Raw genomic sequence first — 21,398 nt, 5'->3', positions numbered from 1 at the left:
GTGAAGTTATGATGCCTTTGTGTAAATAACATGAAGACATAGAGCTTCTAACATGAGTAACTATAATCGATTGAGAAATTGTGTGCCAACACTTATCGCAATTTCATTGTACGGCGATAGAATGTTCTGGAAATCAGACAATGGTTGGTCCGGGATCCTCACGGTCTCCTACACGTTTTATACTGGTTGTAATAGCTTTGAAATGTGGGCCAAGTTTGTCTCACTATGTTCGCTCGGCAAAGCTTAAAGCTCGACCGGTTGGCGGGTCGTTGACCTGCCAACCTACTGGCTGTTTACCCCGTACAATTCGCGAGATCGCTGGAAAATTACTAAACTACACTTTACTTAATACTATTTAATTAAATATTATTGTTGATTTATCAGCTAAAGATACAGCACTGAATATTTAATATAAATGGATAGGAATATTCACGTATACTATATTTATATTGACTTTAAAAACCGGCGAGTACTCACTCAGTCGTTATTAGGTTCACGTTACTCCACTTTATAGTTTAATAAATCATGAATTTATATTTGTGAACCTATAAATATAACGCCCAGATTGCCATTTCAGTAGTGACTCGAATGAAACTATCTGTGTAAGTGCCTAAGTAGCAATCATTTACCATGACTTTGACATTTATCTATTCACCAGTGTTAGTTATACGCGAGAAGTATTTAATGCACAAGTTTTATTATTATCGGCATCTCCGTCTTCTCCTAACATTTGTTATGGTTACGAGTCGAAATAGTCATTTTGCCTTAAGCTACGAGCTCAACAGATGTTCGGCTCTTTGACTTTAATAAATTGATATAAGTTAGACATTTTACTAAGTGATCACTGGAAGTTGACTAAATTATTTTTGATCTTGAACAATTTATTTAATTTTCAACATTTACAACTATGCATTGGTTTTATAATCTGTTTATTTGTATAAAAATAGCAATATAATGTATTTAACTGACGAGTGCACTTACGATACGGCATCGTCAACTCTTAATTAACATATTTCTGTGTTATCGAGCAGCACACACGGTCACGCACTGATGAAATCTGCGAGTGCGAAGTTGTGCGCAGTGCGGACGAGGCATTAGGCACGGTGCGTGCCCTGCGGCCAGTTGGAAAACAACTTGCGTCGCTGCTTTTACGTACGCGTTACATGACGTGCCGACTAGAAATGGCGACTGCTTTCGCATTCATCGCTTGCATAGAAGTGCATGCACAAGTTCAAGGCTGGTCGAGTCCCGCTTCCCATTGCATGTGCATACGCATTAATTCTGCTCACAAACACGACTACCACCATTGTCTATCACTCGAGAACCGGGGTCGAGGAACCCATAAAGGATTAATGACACTATTGTGGGGAGTTATAATCGTGTCTTTCATTTTTCTGCTACCACCTGCGGGTGTATATTTCCCTCGGTACGAGGCTTTTATTGCTGAAGTATAATTTCAGCGTAGTTAAATATGCGGGCCGGTCGAACTTGGAAATGTATTACCGATCTAAACTAGACTGCGCGAAGGAAAGACAACTATGTATAGACGTAAAGAGTATATTTTGTCCTTGTCAGAATTATCAGAAATGTTCGTTAAGTACGTAGAACCGAGAGGGTAGTTAAACAGTCATTAGTAAGAGGAAGCTCTCTGTTCGACGAGATACACATTATCGTGAGTATACAAATTATGCGCCGTCGCGTTGAATTAATCACATGTTTATTCAGACTTCCTGCGTTGATAAAGTATGCGAAGTGCCTATATGTCATTTATAGGCTTAAGCGCAGTTGTGTTGCATATACTTGAAACTTTCGACATGATTTACTATTACATGGGGGTAATTTTCGAATACGTTGCTAAAGGATAGTGCAATCGAAAAATCCCTTTTCCCTAGCTCATATTGCTTTATGATGATTTAAAATTACAGAGTAAGGGTCCTTGAATCTCGTGTTTCTTTTGAAATTTTCCTGTAGGGCTTGATTCTCAGAAATTGCAAGATATTTTTTGTTTCTACAATTTACTGCTGAATCAACAGGTTCATTGTATTCATATCAGCGTGCGTAAGGAAATCTACAATGAGTGGTTTAATGAGGTACTTAAAAACAATTCTTATGAATGCAAAATGGTAGGGTCTTTGAAAATCGCCGCTCACGTTAGCCTTGCAATTTAGATAGTACCCGATGTTGCGCCAAACAGTTTACACACTGCATTTGCAGAATTTACTCTGCACGACCCAGATTATAGGGCTGCTCAATGTACGAAATTACAGTTATTGTGATTCAAATGAGGCAAACTACAGGCGTTATTTAATAAACATATGCTCTTTTACTTCTAAACAAATATTTGTTTGAACTCTAGAAAAGAATCACGAAAAATCCTATTCTGTTTAGAAAAATGGTTGAAAAAACTGATATTTTACAAATAACTACTTCATTTTACTAAAACAAGGAAAAAATAGTTTCCAAAATGTTATAAATATGTTAGAACTTTCAAGTAAACATGGTCATAATTTTTAGTTTACGATAATATACCAGCAGCGTGACTCTCGCCGTGTCCACGTAAATAACGTAGCCCTATTCATAAAAACAAGGTGATGCTCCCTACATTTTACGAACATCATTGGCGACTTGCCTTCCTTTATTTTGTAAGTCGATAAACACTGTGAATTAAGCTAAATCGTTGCCAAAATATTGAGGTTCCGCTTTCTGATTCCAAGTTGGCAGTACATGCTGATTACTGCCACTTCAATTTTATATTTCCTTCTTCGTGTTTTACTTTGTAACGTACAGAACCATCTTATTCTTTAATATTCCGAAATTCTAAGAAACCTTGCTATATAATGTTTTTAAAGAAGTAAACTTTAGTTTAGTCTTTTGGCTTAGAAAATGCGAAGATGTGAAATGAAACTGCATTCGTTGACTTCCACGACGTTTAGGTTTAATTTTTTGATTTCATCGTGGCTTTCATATTTGAGGGCATTGACCCCATATTGAAATAACAGTCTTAACCACTAAACTGGACTTTGCATCTTTACTTTTTTATTACGTGCGTAATTTTTATAATTAAACTAGCTCTTCAGGGGGTATTGCCCAGTTTCTTGCTAGGTCACACAATATAATAAGAAAACTATGAGTAATATTACACTTACCACTGGATTTCATAAATTACATATACTTTATCAAATCAAATGTCTCGAATATTAAACTTGATTTGTATTACTAGTTTCAAAATTCCTTTACAAATCCCCTGTCGTTATAGCATAGTATATACTTTATACAAGGATAAGTTCTTAGTTTTCTATATTGGAGTCTTAGGTTGTAAAGTTCACTTCCTTTCCCAGCCCTTTCAATTGCTTTTGATTAAATTGGCTCCCAGTTAATTGAACTTTCTAAATGATCTTATAAACGTTATAATTGTCTTTATTGCAATAGACTTCAGTGTTTTTTTTGGTCGTTCTATTAGAAGATATCAAGATAAATGACTTTATTTTGATTGCAATCTATATTTTAATAAAACAAGACTCCCTAACTAAATTATAAGACCGTATAAAGTGTCGTACTACTCGTACTAAGGGGGCCTTTATATGTACGACGAAAGCTAAATCAATCGGATAAAGTAAGATTCCAATTACATTTCCTCGTGAATATAGTTGTAAAAAAACATTATTTTAACAAAAACTTTGTCACTAATTAAAAGTGTTATAGACATAAGATAATAATATAAAGATAGTTCATTGTAACATCTACTCAAATGCCAAACACAATAATTAAACATTACATGTCCATCGATTGACTGTCGCAATAAATTATCGGTTTATAAATTAGCACGTGAATTAGCGTCCATACTGCCAATACATTCGGTCTATTTCAACGCCCTTGCGAACTCTGTCTATTTGTTTTACTGCATTGACACGGTTTATGCATATGTCAATATTAATAGTGTATTTCGCAAGAACATTAGTCAACATTGACGAACTGTGGTACAACAAAATCAATAGTTTTGCCTATCATTTGCGTGACTAGAGTTTGACATTTAGCATTGCAATATGCAAACTCTTTATGTTTAATAGACAGGAGGGTTTAATTATAGTGCATGTATACGTAACAATGTCTGGCTTTCCCTATGAGCACGCCTCCTATTTAAGATTGACGGCTCCTTGACCGACAAAAGGATATTTAATTTTGTGAGTTGAATAACTTGAAGAACTTTCTACTATTGTATTGATGCGATATTTTTGTATATTTAGCCCATTCCATTCGAATATTATTAATATTTGATGTATTAACAGGTCTCTATTTTCATTTTTAACACGAGTTTAAAACCGCGGCACAGGCAAAAATAACTTTAGATGCCTTTTAACGAAAACAAAAACACATTTTGCTCCCAACTTTTTAATAGAATTTTGTTACTGGCTATTACTGGCTAGGGTTTTTCATATAAAAATGTAAATGGGAAGGACTGTTTTCAGAAAACATTATCGTTTAATGAACTTTGATAAAATATTCGCAAGTCTACTAGAACCAGGTAAGTAGATTAAGTATTTTCGATGTCTATTTTTGATAACGAATAGATAAACATGTGCAAGCTTATCAAATAATTCCTAAGTTCACGTTTGTTGTTAATATTATTTGAACGAAATTAGATATGTATGTATTTAACCTGTCCTCGTTGGCATCGCTGTCTGCTCTTCTAATCAGTCTTCTGAATATGGGACAAGTGAAGTCCGGATTGTATAAATGTTTCTTACAATCATAATGAACTTTATTCGGGGTACCATCTCTACCACTAAACAATTATATTCAAAGACCAAATAATCTATTTTTCGTCATCTTTATTAATTTAGTAGATTTTAGTCATTTCTGAACTCTGTACTCACCATAAACAACTCACACCTGATCATCTGATATCAAACTATGCAGATCTTGGGCCATATCAACCAGAACCAGTCTTCAATTTATGAAACTTTATGCGTATCATATCACCATAGTCGCAGTTCCTTCTTTACACTATTCTACAGCTACAGAAAGAAACATATTTTGCAGTTTGTCCCAACTTAGTAGGGATATACCGGTCATCCTAAGGTTAGACCTGTTGTTTTGCTTTTTGGCTACTCACAACTCGCAACGACTGTCTGGGTCGTAAATAAGGGTCACCCATTTAGCACTGGTATTTATTCCATACGAGGGGAAACTTTATTCACGACTGCTAATCTTCTTGAAAAATACAAGAAATACAAGTGTATCTTGATTAGTGTGTTATGCAAAGACCGTTTTAGTAGGCAGGGTGACAACAGGATATAAGCCACAGCGACAAGTTGACACCCTATTTCTATGCTTATTATTATTAAGTGGGAAAAAATACAAAGTATAAATCTAAATACTCGTCAAATTATTTGCTTTTCGACCAATATAGAGACCTCTACTTCCACGGAAATACGTTTTGCACTTGAGAAAATAGTTACAAATACATTAGAGTGTTTACTAAAAGTAGTGCTGGGGCATTTCCGCAAATATTGTAATAACTACTCGACATTATATCGCAAAGATTACTGTACTTCAAATTATCTGTGAGTACATACAATTTATGAAACTACTTGAAACCAGCCGCGTGGTGGCTCCACGACGTTGAATAGCGGTTAAAGACTTGTGGTTAGCCCAAACTAAACAAACAAAATGTATAAAGCGGCTTTACAACTCGACTGATGATTGCGCCCACATTACTTGTATGAAATAACTACTCAATTTAGTCGTCTCGTCTCCAGGAAATAAATTTAGCCTTCCATAAAACAGTTACATAGATTTTGATACATGTACCCAATCTATAAATAACTTTTTTTTTAGAAAGGCCTTGCATAATGTTTCGATTGAAATACTAATCAAAATTCTTAAACTTCGTCTCTTCACATGGTTTAATGTTGATTGGTCAATTAATAACTTGATTGTATTATACATACGTTGTTCAATCATATTGGTTCCTCTCAATTATATTCAGTTCAGTTGTTGTGAACATTTCAGTAGATCTATCTCAATAACAATTATGCACACGATATCCGCTCCATTTGATTTCTGATTCCACATCATTCTAATCACGCGATCACGTGGAAGAGTAAAAATAATGCTTCTATTTATTTTGAACAAAGAAATTTGCTGAACGTAATATTTGCTTTAATGTTTCGTGTAATAAATTCTAACGGAATCTCGGTGAGCTTGATTTAAACCAAACTTGAATGCAACCTTTAAATATCACCCTTGTAATAAACATCAATTGCTTTCAACACCGATGAAAGATAGCAAAGTGCGGGCTGGCTGGAGTGCTTACCGTTGGCCCGACCCGTGACAACTCAAAAGAGAGAGGTGGCTAGGCAATTGGAGAGACTGGGGGAGGCAGCACACGGCAACATGGAAGCGCATTGTCGCAACGGACGGCCGGCGCAACGGCCGCGCGTATAAGCCTGCGCACGCGTTTACCGCGATACCGCCTCGCCCGGTAGCTCTTACGACGTACACGATACAAGTGACGATTACCGACTCGCGATAACCGAAACTATACACAGTGTTTACAAATTTTATAGGTAAAGTGTATACATTTGCCGGGAGAGACAGTGCGCACGTTATCGCCGCTCGAATGTCGCAATGTTTGTTGTCGTGTTATTCTGTTTTGTGTTTTCTTTTTGCATGTTTTCTTTGTAATTTGTCATTGTTTTTATATTCACGTACGTACAGCGGTCTGTTGCATCTGCGTTATCTCGATTAGTTTCATTGATACCAATTACAATTGCATTTTTCATGATTGCGGCGGAATGCAATATATCATATTTATTGCCCTTGACATATTTCAAAGTTTTATTGTGCTTATATATCATGCATATAATATGCATATATAGATTTTGGTCTAGTTAGCGGTGACCGTAGTTAGAAATTTTCCATTTTACGTTTTTCTTTTCCTTTAAATCGAAGCTTCAGTTAACGATCAATGTAACATTTATAGGATTTCAACTCCAAAGTCTTTATCGGCGCCATTATCTTGTTGCAGACTAATATAAATGTACAAACGATAGCCGTTCGTGCCTGTGGCGATCACGACTTGCTCTAGCTATGCCAGAAATTCGATAGCCATTGTGCGTTTGTGGGTCACCACCGCTCTAAAGAGAATCTTTGTTCTGTCCATATTATAAACTTTGCCGACTTATACATAGCCCTACATGCGACGTACTTAACATTTAATATCTATTCGAAGAACTCGTACAGAATGTGACGTAAACTTTCAAGTGCCCATTGACTTAAGAGTTTTGTCATAAAGATATAAAGTTACATAACTTGGCAATGACTGTGAACTTCAAGACCAATTTATTTCCATTAGCTATTTCTCGAAACTTTTGCACATAGAACTCTGAATAGATTGGCTGAAACGAGAAAGGAAAAGGCCCTTCGATCCGGCATTAGGACCAAATGATACTGGTTGGCTCGTTAGTGCACACCTGCTTTCTTGACGAGTAAAACGAATAATAAAGCCACCCACACGTGCACTATTTGAGGAAAAGGGAACAGAAATACTATACAATGCGGCACTGACCTATGTTTTGATATAGCGCTGGCACGGAATATTATGAGTAATGATAGTTCTGACTGACGGAGTTCCTGATGGATGTTCTCCATATTAGTCATGCTATGTATTTATTCTGAGGAAGAGACAAGGAGTTCAATTAATGTCTTTCATGCATTTATCCTTCCTATTATTGTTTTATCTTTTGTTTGCAAATGGTAATTGGTCATGTTAACTTTAAATACCATTATCGATGTAATTATTTAACGACAACCCACGATTCAAGTATATTACAATAATTACACAGGCATTGCACATTTTTATCAATAATAATAGGGTTTGGTAAGTGAAACGTTTTTTAAATTGGTACTAATTATACTCGTGCCATAGTCCTTGAGCTTTGCCAAAGAAATTGCAGCGTATTCAGAGATCGCGACGTGTCGGTACAAGGATGATAAATGATTCGAAGTGACTTTGTTGTCGGCACCAGATTCGAAGGTTGCTTTGTACAAATCGAAGGGAATTACTACAAGTAGACGCACAACAAAAACATCAAACCCTTTTCTTGTTTAAGCGTGCCCCTGACTGAATTGTTTGACCTTAAACTTTTAAACGTTGAATTACATTCGTCTCTTGATGGACCCTTCAAAATATTGTACCTTTTTTATCTGCAGCTGTCTTTATAATTAATTGGCCTTTACATCTGACAGCGCTTTGCTCATAATCGTAAACCTTGGTATAGATGACTGCTGAGTGTCGAATCATTATAAAGTTGCCGTGCCATACAAAGTTGGAACAACATTTTTAGTTGTGCTAATATTAGCCCTAAACGTTCTAAGAAGTAGTAAACACATCCTGTAGACATTGAATCCTGTCATTTGAGCGATGAAGTCTGTACAATGAGCATGATGATTGCGTTTGGCCGTACATAATGCACAATAGTAAAGTAGGGCCGAGTCGCGCGTGTGGACGTGACTCACTTACCGTGGGTGTCTCATTTCGTATGCGCAGCCGCAACGCCTAGGAAGTGCATTCGTGTACGTACATTGGTACTTGCTTGCGTAATGTTGTGTGCGAAATATTTATTATACTTACACCAATTTTCAAGCATGTTTCACATTAAAATTACGATGATCATAAATTACTGCGTACGATATACACTTAACTAAAAACCTACTTCAATTTCTTATATGATATTTCACAATTCATAAATTTATTTCAATTAAAGTAGTGGTAAAACCTAACTCACGCGTATCTTGATTGACAACCATAAAAAATGCAGTCATTGACTTTTCAATAGTTCCGGATTTTTCAATTGATCGAATCTATCAGATTCAATCAATCGAAACAGTTTTTTTTTGCAATTTTACCGTATATTAACGTTATATAAAATAGCTGATGCGTCAATTTAATCAGGTTGCACGATTGCTTAAACGTTATTCAAATCACGTTGCAAATCATAATCAATTGCAGAAATGTATGTTAAATATTCGTTTATTTAGCCTATGTTAATCTTTGTACGCGAAAGTACACAGTCCAAACCGCGAATAGAATGGTGATAGTTCGATTTGCATTCAAACAGTGCCGATCAGCACATTAAGTTATACGGATGGCAATAAAAATGTTAATCTCATTAATTACGTATTTAACCACGAGGGTATGTTTGTTTTCGTTTAACAAACGTTTGTCGCATCATAGAACCTAATATCATTAAATATTTGTTTCATTAAAATAAACGGTTGACTCCGATTGTACAGCGGTTGTCGGTAAAAAATGTGGATTCAATATCGAACCTCGTCCGGTTTGTCATATCACTTTCCATTAACGGTAAAATTTTACTACAAGTACGTGACTATGAAGTAATTAAAACGGTCCGCGTTTGACCGCTTAGCGCTTTTTTAACTGTAACTGCGATTCTCTCGGAAAAAAATTGGCGGATGGCGAATTGGCGACCTTATCAAAACACGCTGCGGTCCGAGTTCGTCGACCCGCGGTTTTGTTATTGCCCGATCTAATACTACAATGGCACTCGGTGTACTATCGAATTATTCGTATTATTGTGTCGTGTATTTGAACTGCAATTGTGTTCATCACAATGCTCCTCATACACTGATTAGTTTATTGGTTGATGGCGCTCATGTTGATGACACTGGTGCAGATATTATTAATGTAGTAAATAAACGAGGTAGATGACACTTGAATAGGCCTACGGTATAACGAGTTTCGATGACAGGGGCGTAATTTTATTGTTTCGTGAACCAGATCAAAATGTCAGAGTCACCGTTAGGTGTGAATGTGCCGATACGATAGCGGAAATACCTGACGCTTTTATTAGTCCCTATCAACTTTATAATAAGATAGACGCGGTGTTTAATAACTTAGTGCTGACTGTGCATGAAATGGTTAAGTGTTTCTAGAACCTTCTATGTATATTGCAAGATGGTTTCCTGTAGTTCTGTTATTTCTGACGTCTATGCCTTTTAAGATGTAGGACTCTACTTCCTGTCAAACACTAGTTTGGATTTGAACCTTGTAATAGAGTTTCCTTAGACAATTTTCAATAATGCCCGGGGATTGGATTGTATCCGATAAACGCGATAGGCTCGCCCCCAATCACATTGCGACCTAATATCGTCATCGGCTGTGGGTGTAAGACAATATACTTCGCCCAACCTTGATTGCAAACGTGACAGTTATATTCTACAAATAAATGAACATTTCTATATTTTGTGTGCAACGTCTAAAAATAAATCTGCCGCACTGTTCAACATCTGCTTCCTTTAGATACCTAACAATTCTGAGAACTATTGGCATTCGTGTGGACTGAACTCTATTAACAAGATTAATTCATACATTTGGTTACCAAACATTAGACAATGCATCGTTATAACGGGTTATTTTATTGCTTGCTTTTCTCTCATACAAACAGTAATCTCTAATCTTATTGTGCTAGTGGGCGGTGACGTCACGATAAAAGACGCCAAATCCGTCGTAAACACAGATTATTTCCAAAACACTCGTCACATGAAAGACGTGACTGGTGGTGACGAAATTTGGTATAAACCTAAGCTTTATTGTTGTGAATCTAGGTGTAAGTTTGACACTTGTATGGTTGATATATGACCGTTGTTATACAACATGCCAATTACTTGAACCTGATTTATCCTTCCCTTACAGTTGCCTTGCCTGAATCTTAGACGATTATTAACTCAAAAGAAAATAATTTGGCGTTTTACTCCAGCTTCTAAAATGTACTTTTTCCTAATTTTATTTTGATAAATACAGAGTTTATCTTCTAATGTAACTCTCATCCTTTCTGGAAGCTAAATCTGTAGAGTTAGTACATGTAGTAGATTCATAGGTAAATATTAGGTCAGTGAAGCTCCGCGCATTTGATATGTAGATTCAAGACTCTTTTGAATCTGTATGAGTCGATGCCGGATAGGTATGTCACATAATATCTTAACATAATATGATATGCAATGAAAGTTAACTTAGGGTTTGGAAACACAGTAAACCTCAAGTAATGTATTATAAAGATTTCATGTTAATTTAAACGATATCGAAAGACTGCAAAAAGAGTTCGAGACAGACTTTATGTATTTTTAAAATACCGTTGGCGAGCTTGTAAAACATAATCTTTGGACGAGTAAAATCACAATAAATACTTTAGGGCGGCCATCACCGTAAAACTTAAACGAATAACACTGGCTTTACAGTTCTCATTCCAATATTAATACCCTTTGAGGACATTTAAAAACTAGGCCGTTTAATATTTATTATTCGTAATCACACGTTGGATTCAATATTTTCGATTCACAAAGCTGTAAAGCGCACACCATAATGTGCTCTCGGGCAATAATCAAAGCGATTATACTATTTCAAGTAATTATCGGGCTAATTTAAATGATCGTAAAGATTTAAATGCACTCTACTTATGTATCATTGATCCCTACGTAATTGAACCGTCAACCATTAATGTCCATGGGAGTGTTTATGATTTAATAGGGAGTGTACGCATTCACTGAGATGACGTTTAATTACGTGAGATGTACTATTTCTCCACTAATAATAGCAGCATCATTGCATGCAATATAAAAGGCATTTGTTTCATCTTTGTTTTAATTTATCAATTACTCCCCAGCACACTGTACACATGCGTTAATTGCGAGATAAAATCTTAGTTCTGTTAAACGGTCCTTTCCGTATTCTGTTTCTACATCATACAGCAATTACTCGCGAATGCAAATAAACTTTAATTGTTTATTACCTCTGTGCTGTTAATATTTCTCTGTTTAAAACCTACTCCACTCGAGAACCTATTAAGTCTGTTCCAAGAAATAGCACTAACTAGCCAATCACGATACGACACTTGGGCACAATAAAGTTCCAATCGAATTATTTAATGGCGATCCACAGATTATATTCTTCGTGCCAAGGGTCGCGCTTCAATGATGTGGAAAATATTACCAATCTACATAATAGGATACATAAATAAATTATTGCAATATCGTTATCTGAAAACGCTGATAAAAAATATCTCTCGACTAAATAATCGTTTATTACCCGCGAATAATTACAAACGTATTACGACTAATCAGTTCAATGGGAGTTACTCAAAATAGATAAGCGAACGTCGCAGCCGATGGAATCAGACGCTAGATTATATTTTAGTTATCGACTGGATAATGTTAATGAACCCTGCAAGGCCAAAGCCTCCTCGAGATAACTCTATAAAACCTTTTAGTTTTATGGATTCCGTTTCATTCCGCAACAAAATAATTCGATATCGAATATCTTTACGACACTCGACTGGCGAACGTGTACTTATATTGTAAAGTAATAATTTTAACATTTTAAACAATTCAGCCGACGCATACCATGCCCTAGGCGTCAAAGGAAATGATAATGCGCCGAGTCGCAACGTGCTAGTGTGAACGCTATGTGATATAAACTAATAATATGGGAAGCGGAAAGTTTGGTTTTCAAGTGAAGAAAGACAAAGTGGACATGGGGGCTGCTAAGACTGAGTTTAGTGTTAAGGAAAAGTGTCACAAAATACAGAAGAAACTAAAGAAGACTGAAAATAAGAAGACTGACGCAAATACACGAGAAAAGACTATCTGGTGGAATCAATGCAACAGTTGTAAGTTTAATATTTGTACTTTAACGACGTTGATAATTCAGTTGTCACATTATAAAATTGATTTAACGTATAAAGTGTTAATTATCATGATTATTGGGTTAACATAGTATAGTAAATATATTTATTTTAATTTATAAGCAAAGAAGAATGTTTAATACAAAAACGCTTGACGTGATCCGCGTACAAAAGAATATTGAGCTGTTTATAGTTTTTCACAAGTCGCAAAAACTAAACTTGAAAGAACTAGATTTGAATAGAATAAAAGAAATCAGAGATTACCGGTTCGCTTTAATGGAAGACTAAGGGCCCCTTCAAGGGCTGTCATGCTTGTTACGCCCTTTGAATGCCCAATGAGGGGAAATTAGATCACCAAGGTTCTAACTTTTGAAATCGACGAGTACCTTTAGTTGTACAAGCGACAAGGTATCGAGGCCAGCAATGCGACCTTAAACGTTGCCTTCAAATTATTTGAGCCCTTCTAATGATTGAAACGTTGATTACGACATTGACTTTTGCGATTTGTGTAGCCCTGTCCCTAATTTAGTGTTCCGAGTCATGGTTTTAATTTTCCTTACCAGAAAATACAACGTGTCAAGTTTTCTGCCATTATAACAAAAGTGCAACTACATGTCAATTGTTGTGTTTCTGTCAACAGTAATTTCTATATAAACAGTAACAGCATTTTGGAGACACATCACATGAATATGCACTATTATTATACATATGTAATAAAATAAAAACTATACGTATTTATACTAATGTAGTAAATATTGGCGTAAAAGTATGTCAGTGGAAAGCGCGAGAGAATCCCGAGAAATCTATTCGCTAATGCGATGTGTGCGCACGCGCTCCCCAGTTTCCACTTTCTAAACTGGCTAGACTGCGCACGGTTTATAGTTCAGGAACTACAAGTTGCTCGGTTGCATGAAAGTTGTTTTATTGACATTTCCTTATGCGGAGGATCATAATGCCACCGTATGGTAAGAAGCCGCGGGCAGCAATCATCTAAGAAAATACCTTTGCTCTTATTTGGTTTTATATAAAGTTATTAATATTTCTTAAATGTCGTACGGTTATAATTAAAGATGTCCTTCACTGATGGCTGCTACTTTTCGCTGCAGCTGATATTTTTTTCTTTTTATTTTCAAGAATTCTTCAATCTTCATTAGCAATGTCGAGATTGACAAGGAAGGTCGTATCCAGGCGGGTCATTATCGAAAGTACCTGTCTCACACATAGCTCTTTTGTTAAGTTTTATTGGGCTGCCTTTATCATATGCCTTACTTGGCTATAACGATTTATTAATCGCTGTCCTGACGGATTGTTTGTTAATGCAAGGAACATCTACAAGTCTTATTTTCGACGGATTAATTGTTTTAAGTGGATACCTTGGGGCTATATAGATATACAGGGTGTCCCAAAACTCAACGATAATCCGAGACAGGATGAAAGGCCAAGTCATACTGGCTCTAGGAAAAATAAAAAAAAATTCCATATCACTTAGTTCAGCAATAATAGACATTTTTCAAAAAAGTTGAAATTCCACACCCTTGGTCGCATTTTCAAGTCCTGTGATCACCAATGTCACAATTTCGCTGTGTTTTTTTGAATTTCGTGATCTTCATTAAATATGCTATTAATCGTGAAACAAATTTATGCACAAAACATTGTTGATTTCATAAAAAAAGTTAAGTTTTATTGAGTCATGGATCACAAAAATATCGTTAGTTAACTTTGACGCTTCATATTGAAAAAAAAATGTACTACACTACCCATGGCAAGTTATTTCAAAAGTTGGCGCATTTAATCAAGATTTCAAAATGGTGCAACACTTGCCACTTTTCTTTCCATTAAAAATGTTATTTTTATTTGAACGAAGAGTATCCTCGCAGATGGATCGGACGCAGTAGTTCAATTTTATGACTTTCTCGTTCCCCCGATCGAAATCCTGTAGATATTTTTGACTGGGAATGCATAAAAGAAAAAGTCTATTCGAAATCAATACAAAATCTATCAGAACTTCGCCAGAAAATTGACACAGCGTTAGAGGAAATAACTGCAAGGAATTTTGTTTGACCGGTGCAAAGGTCTTTTGTAAGGCGTTGCAGAGCCTGTATTCGTGCCAGAGGAAAGCAATTATTTTTAGTAAAGAGGTAATTGAGTCAGTCCATAACCAATATTTAATTTATTAAACATAATAGGTAATAATAATTAAAAAAAAAGCAATGAACGAACCATCGTTCTTATTTAATTATTCTCCTTAAACTAAAGTAATCCGAATTGTTTTCCTCTGGCACGAATACAGGCTCTGCAACGCCTTACAAAAGACCTTTGCACCGGTCAAACAAAATTCCTTGCAGTTATTTCCTCTAACGCTGTGTCAATTTTCTGGCGAAGTTCTGATAAATTTTGTATTGATTTCGAATAGACTTTTTCTTTTATGCATTCCCAGTCAAAAATATCTACAGGATTTCGATCGGGGGAACGAGAAAGTCATAAAATTGAACTACTGCGTCCGATCCATCTGCGAGGCTACTCTTCGTTTAAATAAAAATAACATTTTTAATGGAAAGAAAAGTGGCAAGTGTTGCACCATTTTGAAATCTTGGTTAAATGCGCCAACTTTTGAAATAACTTGCCAAGGGTAGTGTAGTACATTTTTTTTTCAATATGAAGCGTCAAAGTTAACTAACGATATTTTTGTGAACCATGACTCACTAAAACTTAACTTTTTTTATGAAATCAACAATGTTTTGTGCATAAATTTGTTTCACGATTAATAGCATATTTAATGAAGATCACGAAATTCAAAAAAACACAGCGAAATTGTGACATTGGTGATCACAGGACTTGAAAATGCGACCAAGGGTGTGGAATTTCAACTTTTTTGAAAAATGTCTATTATTGCTGAACTAAGTGATATGGAATTTTTTTTTTATTTTTCCTAGAGCCAGTATGACTTGGCCTTTCATCCTGTCTCGGATTATCGTTGAGTTTTGGGACACCCTGTATAGATATTTATTACACTTTAAGTAAAGTTTCTGTTTTTTAGTAGAAATTTATTTTGCAAGTGCCTCGTATTTATCTCTACGCATTTCTCGGGGTAATTCAACGATTATACCTATGTCTATAAATAATGAAATAGCAACCAAAACAAATGTTTGAAAACATCACGCGATTTGACGCAAACAACATGTTTTGCTATTCAATAATAGAAAATAGTTGTTTTACACAGTCATTACAGACAAACAGTATTTTATTTAATTAGATATTTCAAATTGGCACCCGGAATAGGATCCAACATGTGAGAAACCTGAGCTATTTATTAATTCCGCGTGCTTTATAACATGAATTTCCTCATAGACCATATCATCCCTGAAGACGATAAAATGCACTTTCCCTCACAGCGTCTATGACCGCAGGCTATAATTATAAGACCTCTTCTAGTGGGCATTATTAAATTATTTGTATGCATTCTGCAGATTATAATTACGGAGATGTGCCGAACGATAGTCGGTCAACATAGTTATCTGTAATTTGTTGTTGCAGTGAGCGAGATCGACCAGTACTTATGGATGGTGGGTGGGTCAGCCGGTGCGCTCGCGCTGACGGGCGTGGCCGCCGCCTCGGCGTTCTACCTCAGCACGAGGCCGAAGCCCGAGAAGCCTCTCGTCACACTTCACGAACAGAGCCTCCTTGAACCAGTGAGTATGAACCGCCTCACTTAAAAACAATCCAAGGAAACAACAATCCCTTATATTCCTTCATGTTTTGTACACGGAAAGACCAACTAGATATTCTAAATTACGTTCAATTTAGATGGATAAGATTTAGTGTTATAACACTTTGATAAGAAGCTTTGTCAAAATATTTGACAGAGTAATATCTTTCCTATGTACTACGAGTCAACTAGAATTAATTTTGATTTGTAGGTATACGATGCATCATTTACTTGCATAATGTACTAAAACATATTCAGTCTAAGAACGCAGTTATATTTATGTTATGATATTACATAATCTTAATGAAACTGTAAGTATCTTCCGCGTCTTGCATCCATATAATGAATTGAATAATCTTCGCCTATTATAGAGTTGATTTACGCATGCACATGACTGGTCTTTCATCGATAAAATAGTTTGCTATTCACAAACATTATAGGCTAGGTCGGAAATTAATAGGCAGAAATATTGCTACGGGCGCTTAGAACAGAGTAATAAAAGTAGACTTTATGAACAGACAGTAAAATGAATAAAAACATATTATATACCTACTGTCTGTCTAGCCTTTCTTCCAACGATGATGGAGTCGGCTTCTAGTCACACTTGATGCAGCTGGATACTAGTATTTTACATGGAACGACTGCCTATCGGACCTCCCCGAGATTCCTGAGGTCGACCTGAGTTATCACACGACACCCTTCAGTAAGACTGGTGGTCAGACTCTCTAGCTTCTGCAGTTAACGACTGTCAAAGATCTTCGGAAATGACAGCCAGGACTCATAATTTAACGTGCCTTCCAAAACAGGGAGGAGCTCGGAATGTATAAGATGGTCACCCACCCACAGAACAACCTCGGCAAGCGTAGCTTAACCTCTGAAATCGAACCACGCGGCTGTTATTAACTAAGCCACGAGTTCCTCCTTATAAATCATGAAGTAGATTCATATATCACAATTTATAAAAGCGGTTGCATCTATTTGTTCCAATTGCCTGATTCCACGAATGACATGACGTATTGTAAGGATTACTAATATCACCGCGCGCTGCAATGCTCCACTTGGCAACCAATATACTGACTCTCAATGAGCTCTTAATATTAAATACCTATATTTAAATAAAGTTGTATGTCTACCACCAGTCTGTCATGTGCTCGTTATATATAGATTTAAACATCGGCATGTCACTACAAAGTTGTAGAGAGAATATCAATACGTAAGCAGGTATACTCTTATGTGAATGTCATGTGACATTGTATGTTCCCGTCGAACTCACTTGGCTATTTACTCAATAGCTTCACGAAGAATGAGAATTTACGCCATCGTTACAGTGCACGAATAGGTCCATACACTACTTGAAGAAAAAGTTTTAGCTAGGAATTCAATTTCAATCGAAGATTTTACGAATAATTGAATACAAAATGACATTTTTTATTCTATTTTAGTTGAGATTGGTTTTCACGGTCAATATCATGCCATGAATATGTAGGTTATTTTATTTTATCACGGTCAAGATTGTTGTGTCTCTAATCTACAGTAAAGATCGGAAGGATGCAATTATCAACATTAACAAATAACAATAGTTGGTTTACAAGGTAAATGTGCCATTTAGTTGTTACCGCAACTATTTCTAATACTTACGAATATTATCAGATCGATAGGAAAGGATTACTAAATTAATAATATAATTTTATCACAGACTAGCTGACCCGCGCAACTTCGCTTGCGTCACATAAGAGAGAATGGGTCAAAATTTTCCCCGTTTTTGTAACATTTTTTAGTGGTACTCTGCTCCTATTGGTCATAGCGTGATGATATATAGCCTATAGCCTTCCTCGATAAATGGGTTATCTAACACTGAAAGAATTTTTAACATCGGATCAGTAGATCCTGAGATTAGCGCGTTCAAACAAACAAACAAACAAACTCTTCAGCTTTATAATATTTATCACAGATTAGAAGCGATACCCGCTGTCTTATTTACTTTGATATATGAATTTGCAGCGGGGTCGATGCTCGACAAATTACATATAATACCAATAGATAACGAAATAAAACAATTCACGAAAATTACAAAAATAAGATGACTAAACATAAGTAGGCTGAGTAAAAAATATATTTTAAAGTATTCCTGTCACCATAGTTTAAAATATTACTCACGATCTCTGTATAAATTGTTATGAAAAATCTATATGAAATGATGACGATAGGGTATCCCTCTTTATTGCGGTATCAAAGTTCAAGTTGTCCTAATACCAACTGCCGGCGGTCTAGAGTTGGCAGAGCGCATCTTCGAGCGATATTTTTAACTCATTGTAGCACGAGCAGCCCTGCTCGCTGCTCTCCTGTCAGTACCCGAAAATCTCTAGCGAAAGTGACGAGACACTCGCAAACTCCGCCAAAGTGTCTCCGCCAAGACGATTAACCGGAACGATCCATTCATACAAGGATACATACAAACTTTGAAAAGTGAAGTGAACTTAATGAAAATTGTGACGCGATTTCAATATAAAATTCAAATATGATTGCGCAATTGAAAACTGTTTGAAATTTAAATTAAACGGTGCATTTTATTGAGTGATAACATTTAGTTGTAACAATGGCTTGCTGTGATTGCTGCGTCGGAGTTGCTCCGATTCGACCTCCGATAAATCTTAGCGAACAATCGGATGCCCTTAAAGTGAGTGATATAAACCTTAGTAGATAAAAAAATAATGGCCGCAATTATGGGTAACGAGCATTGCAATTAACAACCTCAAGAATTTCGTAATAAATAGATTCTCATATCTAACTTCGTGTGGATTTCAATTTTTGTGTATCGTGAATATATTATGATTGGTAGGTTGCTATAAAAGGAACAATAAAAATATTCTTGTTCTGGATTGCAATAGATCGCTAAAAAAGACACACTAGTAATTAGAGGCAAAAATTATAAGAAAAACTTAAAGAATAGTGTTGAATTGATATGTACTGAAAAGGTCGAAACATTGTTAGACGTTGCTCACGACACGACACTTGGCAAAGCTCCGTAACATTTAGATTCAGATCATTTAAAAGTCCCACTACCACAGATACGTGCTCAAACTGATTAGAAATAGAAACAACAGATAATTCTAGATAATTCGAAAAAAAAATACTAAAAAATAAAATGACTAGGAACTGTGGAATGCAATCATTTGGCGCCACTAGCATAAGATTAACAAGTTTACATGTAATCTTATATGATATAATTCTACTATAAGCTTTAGGAATATTTTTTTTAGTCACAGGTTCCCAACCGGGGCTTCACCGCCCCCCAGTGTACACTTAAGCTTTTCGTTGGGGACGGTCGTACGAACTAGGATAAATGAAATGCGAAATTATATAAAGGGGACCCCTCCTTCACAAAATTTCGCGTAACTATTATGTAAAGGGGGTCGCCAGAACTTTATTTATATGGAGGTAATCAATAGGGGCGGTAGTAGACAAAAGATTGGAATTATTTTTATAAAAATACTAAATAAAAATTCAAGGTTGGATCTGAGAAGAGATGCAAGTGTTTGCTATTTAGTAACGTACTTTAATGAGTCACTTTTTCACTATAATTCGTAGTGTGAAATGAAAAGTTCTCGAAAGCTGGTGTTGAAAATAAGGAATGACATTTTGTTGGGTGTCGATTTTTCGACATCTCGGCTCTTGAATGTAAATCTTATCACCTTATTTCCGAGAGCTTAGGAACTTTTATGTCGGAAATGAGAAACGTCGGAGCATCGCTCTACCTTTCAATGTTACCTTATTGAAAATATTCTTAGGCGACATGAAATCGAATAGATGGGAATGATTTGAGCTTATTTTTATATATCAAATGTTAGATGTTGGTTAGTTAATAGCGTTGTTAAAAATGATAGGGAGTCATTTTATTACTTGGTATAAATATTTTGGTGACAACATGGTGGTCACAATAATGGTGGAAGAAGCTTAAATAATTATAATTAAATGACAAGTTAACAGCATCGATACATATCATTTGTTGTTTTAATAATTGCTGACTTATACGTTCTTATGGTTAAAGAAAATAATTTCATATTCATATCTTGAATAAAATTACGTATGATTGAAACAAAAATCATTACACTAAAGTTTGACAACTAACAGGTCTGATGTATAACCGATATGCAGTAACAAAAACAGCTGCAATGCCTAAATTACTCGTATTTGATAGCTATATCGAAACATTATCTATATATTTCATGTTTTTTCACTTGTTCAGACAGTGATTCATGTTCGAAATATTTTAAATATCTTATCTACTATTCATTGATTTATGAAACAAGAAAATGTATTGTATTTTTATTTTCTAAATCCATTAACGTTTTGAGTTTCTAAATGTAACGATATCTTTTGTAGCGAGTTTAAATATGCGTATGTAACTAACCTAGCGTAATACGATAAATTGGTTTCATATGCCTTGTAAACAATTTACTGCAATTTATAATATAATTTTCGTCTTCTAGTATTATATTGATATGAAATAGATATGTAGATATATGTATTTTGTACCTATACCTCTGCGTCTGCGTACTTTGGGTGTAACAAGCGTGATGTTATTCAGTATCTATGGCATAATTTTTTTACGCTCGAATTCGAAACCAATGCTTATAGTGTAACAGTATTTTATTTTATCTGATAGGCGTCTTTAAATCCTTTTTTATTTATTTTTCGTACTTTTTAGTGAAAAATATATCAAAACATGAAAACACCCACTTTTGCTTATTTTTTGTGAAAACTAACGAGATTTTTTTACGTAACCTAATAAAAGTAACTGAATTGTTTAGGCACTGAAGTAATTAATTGATGCAAATATTAGGGTACCTGTTACTGTTATGTGAAGCAATAACACTAATACAACAACATCAATGGCAGATAAACGAGCTTCCAACAATATTAAAGTAAATTAAACCAGTAAAATGTGTGATATAAACATACAAGTAATCTATAAAGACTTTACACTAAAC

At 35.5% G+C, this 21,398-nt stretch overlaps 1 protein-coding gene across 4 annotated transcripts in view; it reads left to right on the top strand.

Annotated features, from left to right (window-relative positions):
* Nucleotides 1–21,398, top strand: part of LOC142979143 (long-chain-fatty-acid--CoA ligase 1) — a 53,815-nt gene that overhangs the window by 13,488 nt on the left and 18,929 nt on the right. Inside the window, exons 1-3 of one of the 4 annotated variants that reach the window (XM_076123911.1) lie at nucleotides 6,402–6,569; nucleotides 12,410–12,686; nucleotides 16,236–16,390. In XM_076123911.1, coding sequence (XP_075980026.1) covers nucleotides 12,503–12,686; nucleotides 16,236–16,390 — 339 coding nt within the window. In that variant the 5' untranslated portion in view covers nucleotides 6,402–6,569; nucleotides 12,410–12,502. Of the gene's footprint in view, nucleotides 1–6,401; nucleotides 6,633–12,409; nucleotides 12,687–16,235; nucleotides 16,391–18,719; nucleotides 19,085–21,398 lie in introns of those variants that run through there. The other 3 variants (XM_076123914.1, XM_076123915.1, XM_076123916.1) reach the window with 3 other exon arrangements.

The sequence above is a fragment of the Anticarsia gemmatalis genome, chromosome 16 (assembly GCF_050436995.1).
Source record: "Anticarsia gemmatalis isolate Benzon Research Colony breed Stoneville strain chromosome 16, ilAntGemm2 primary, whole genome shotgun sequence".
NCBI classification, from domain to species: Eukaryota; Metazoa; Arthropoda; class Insecta; order Lepidoptera; family Erebidae; genus Anticarsia; species Anticarsia gemmatalis.
This window is presented reverse-complemented; position numbering and strand designations above follow the sequence as displayed.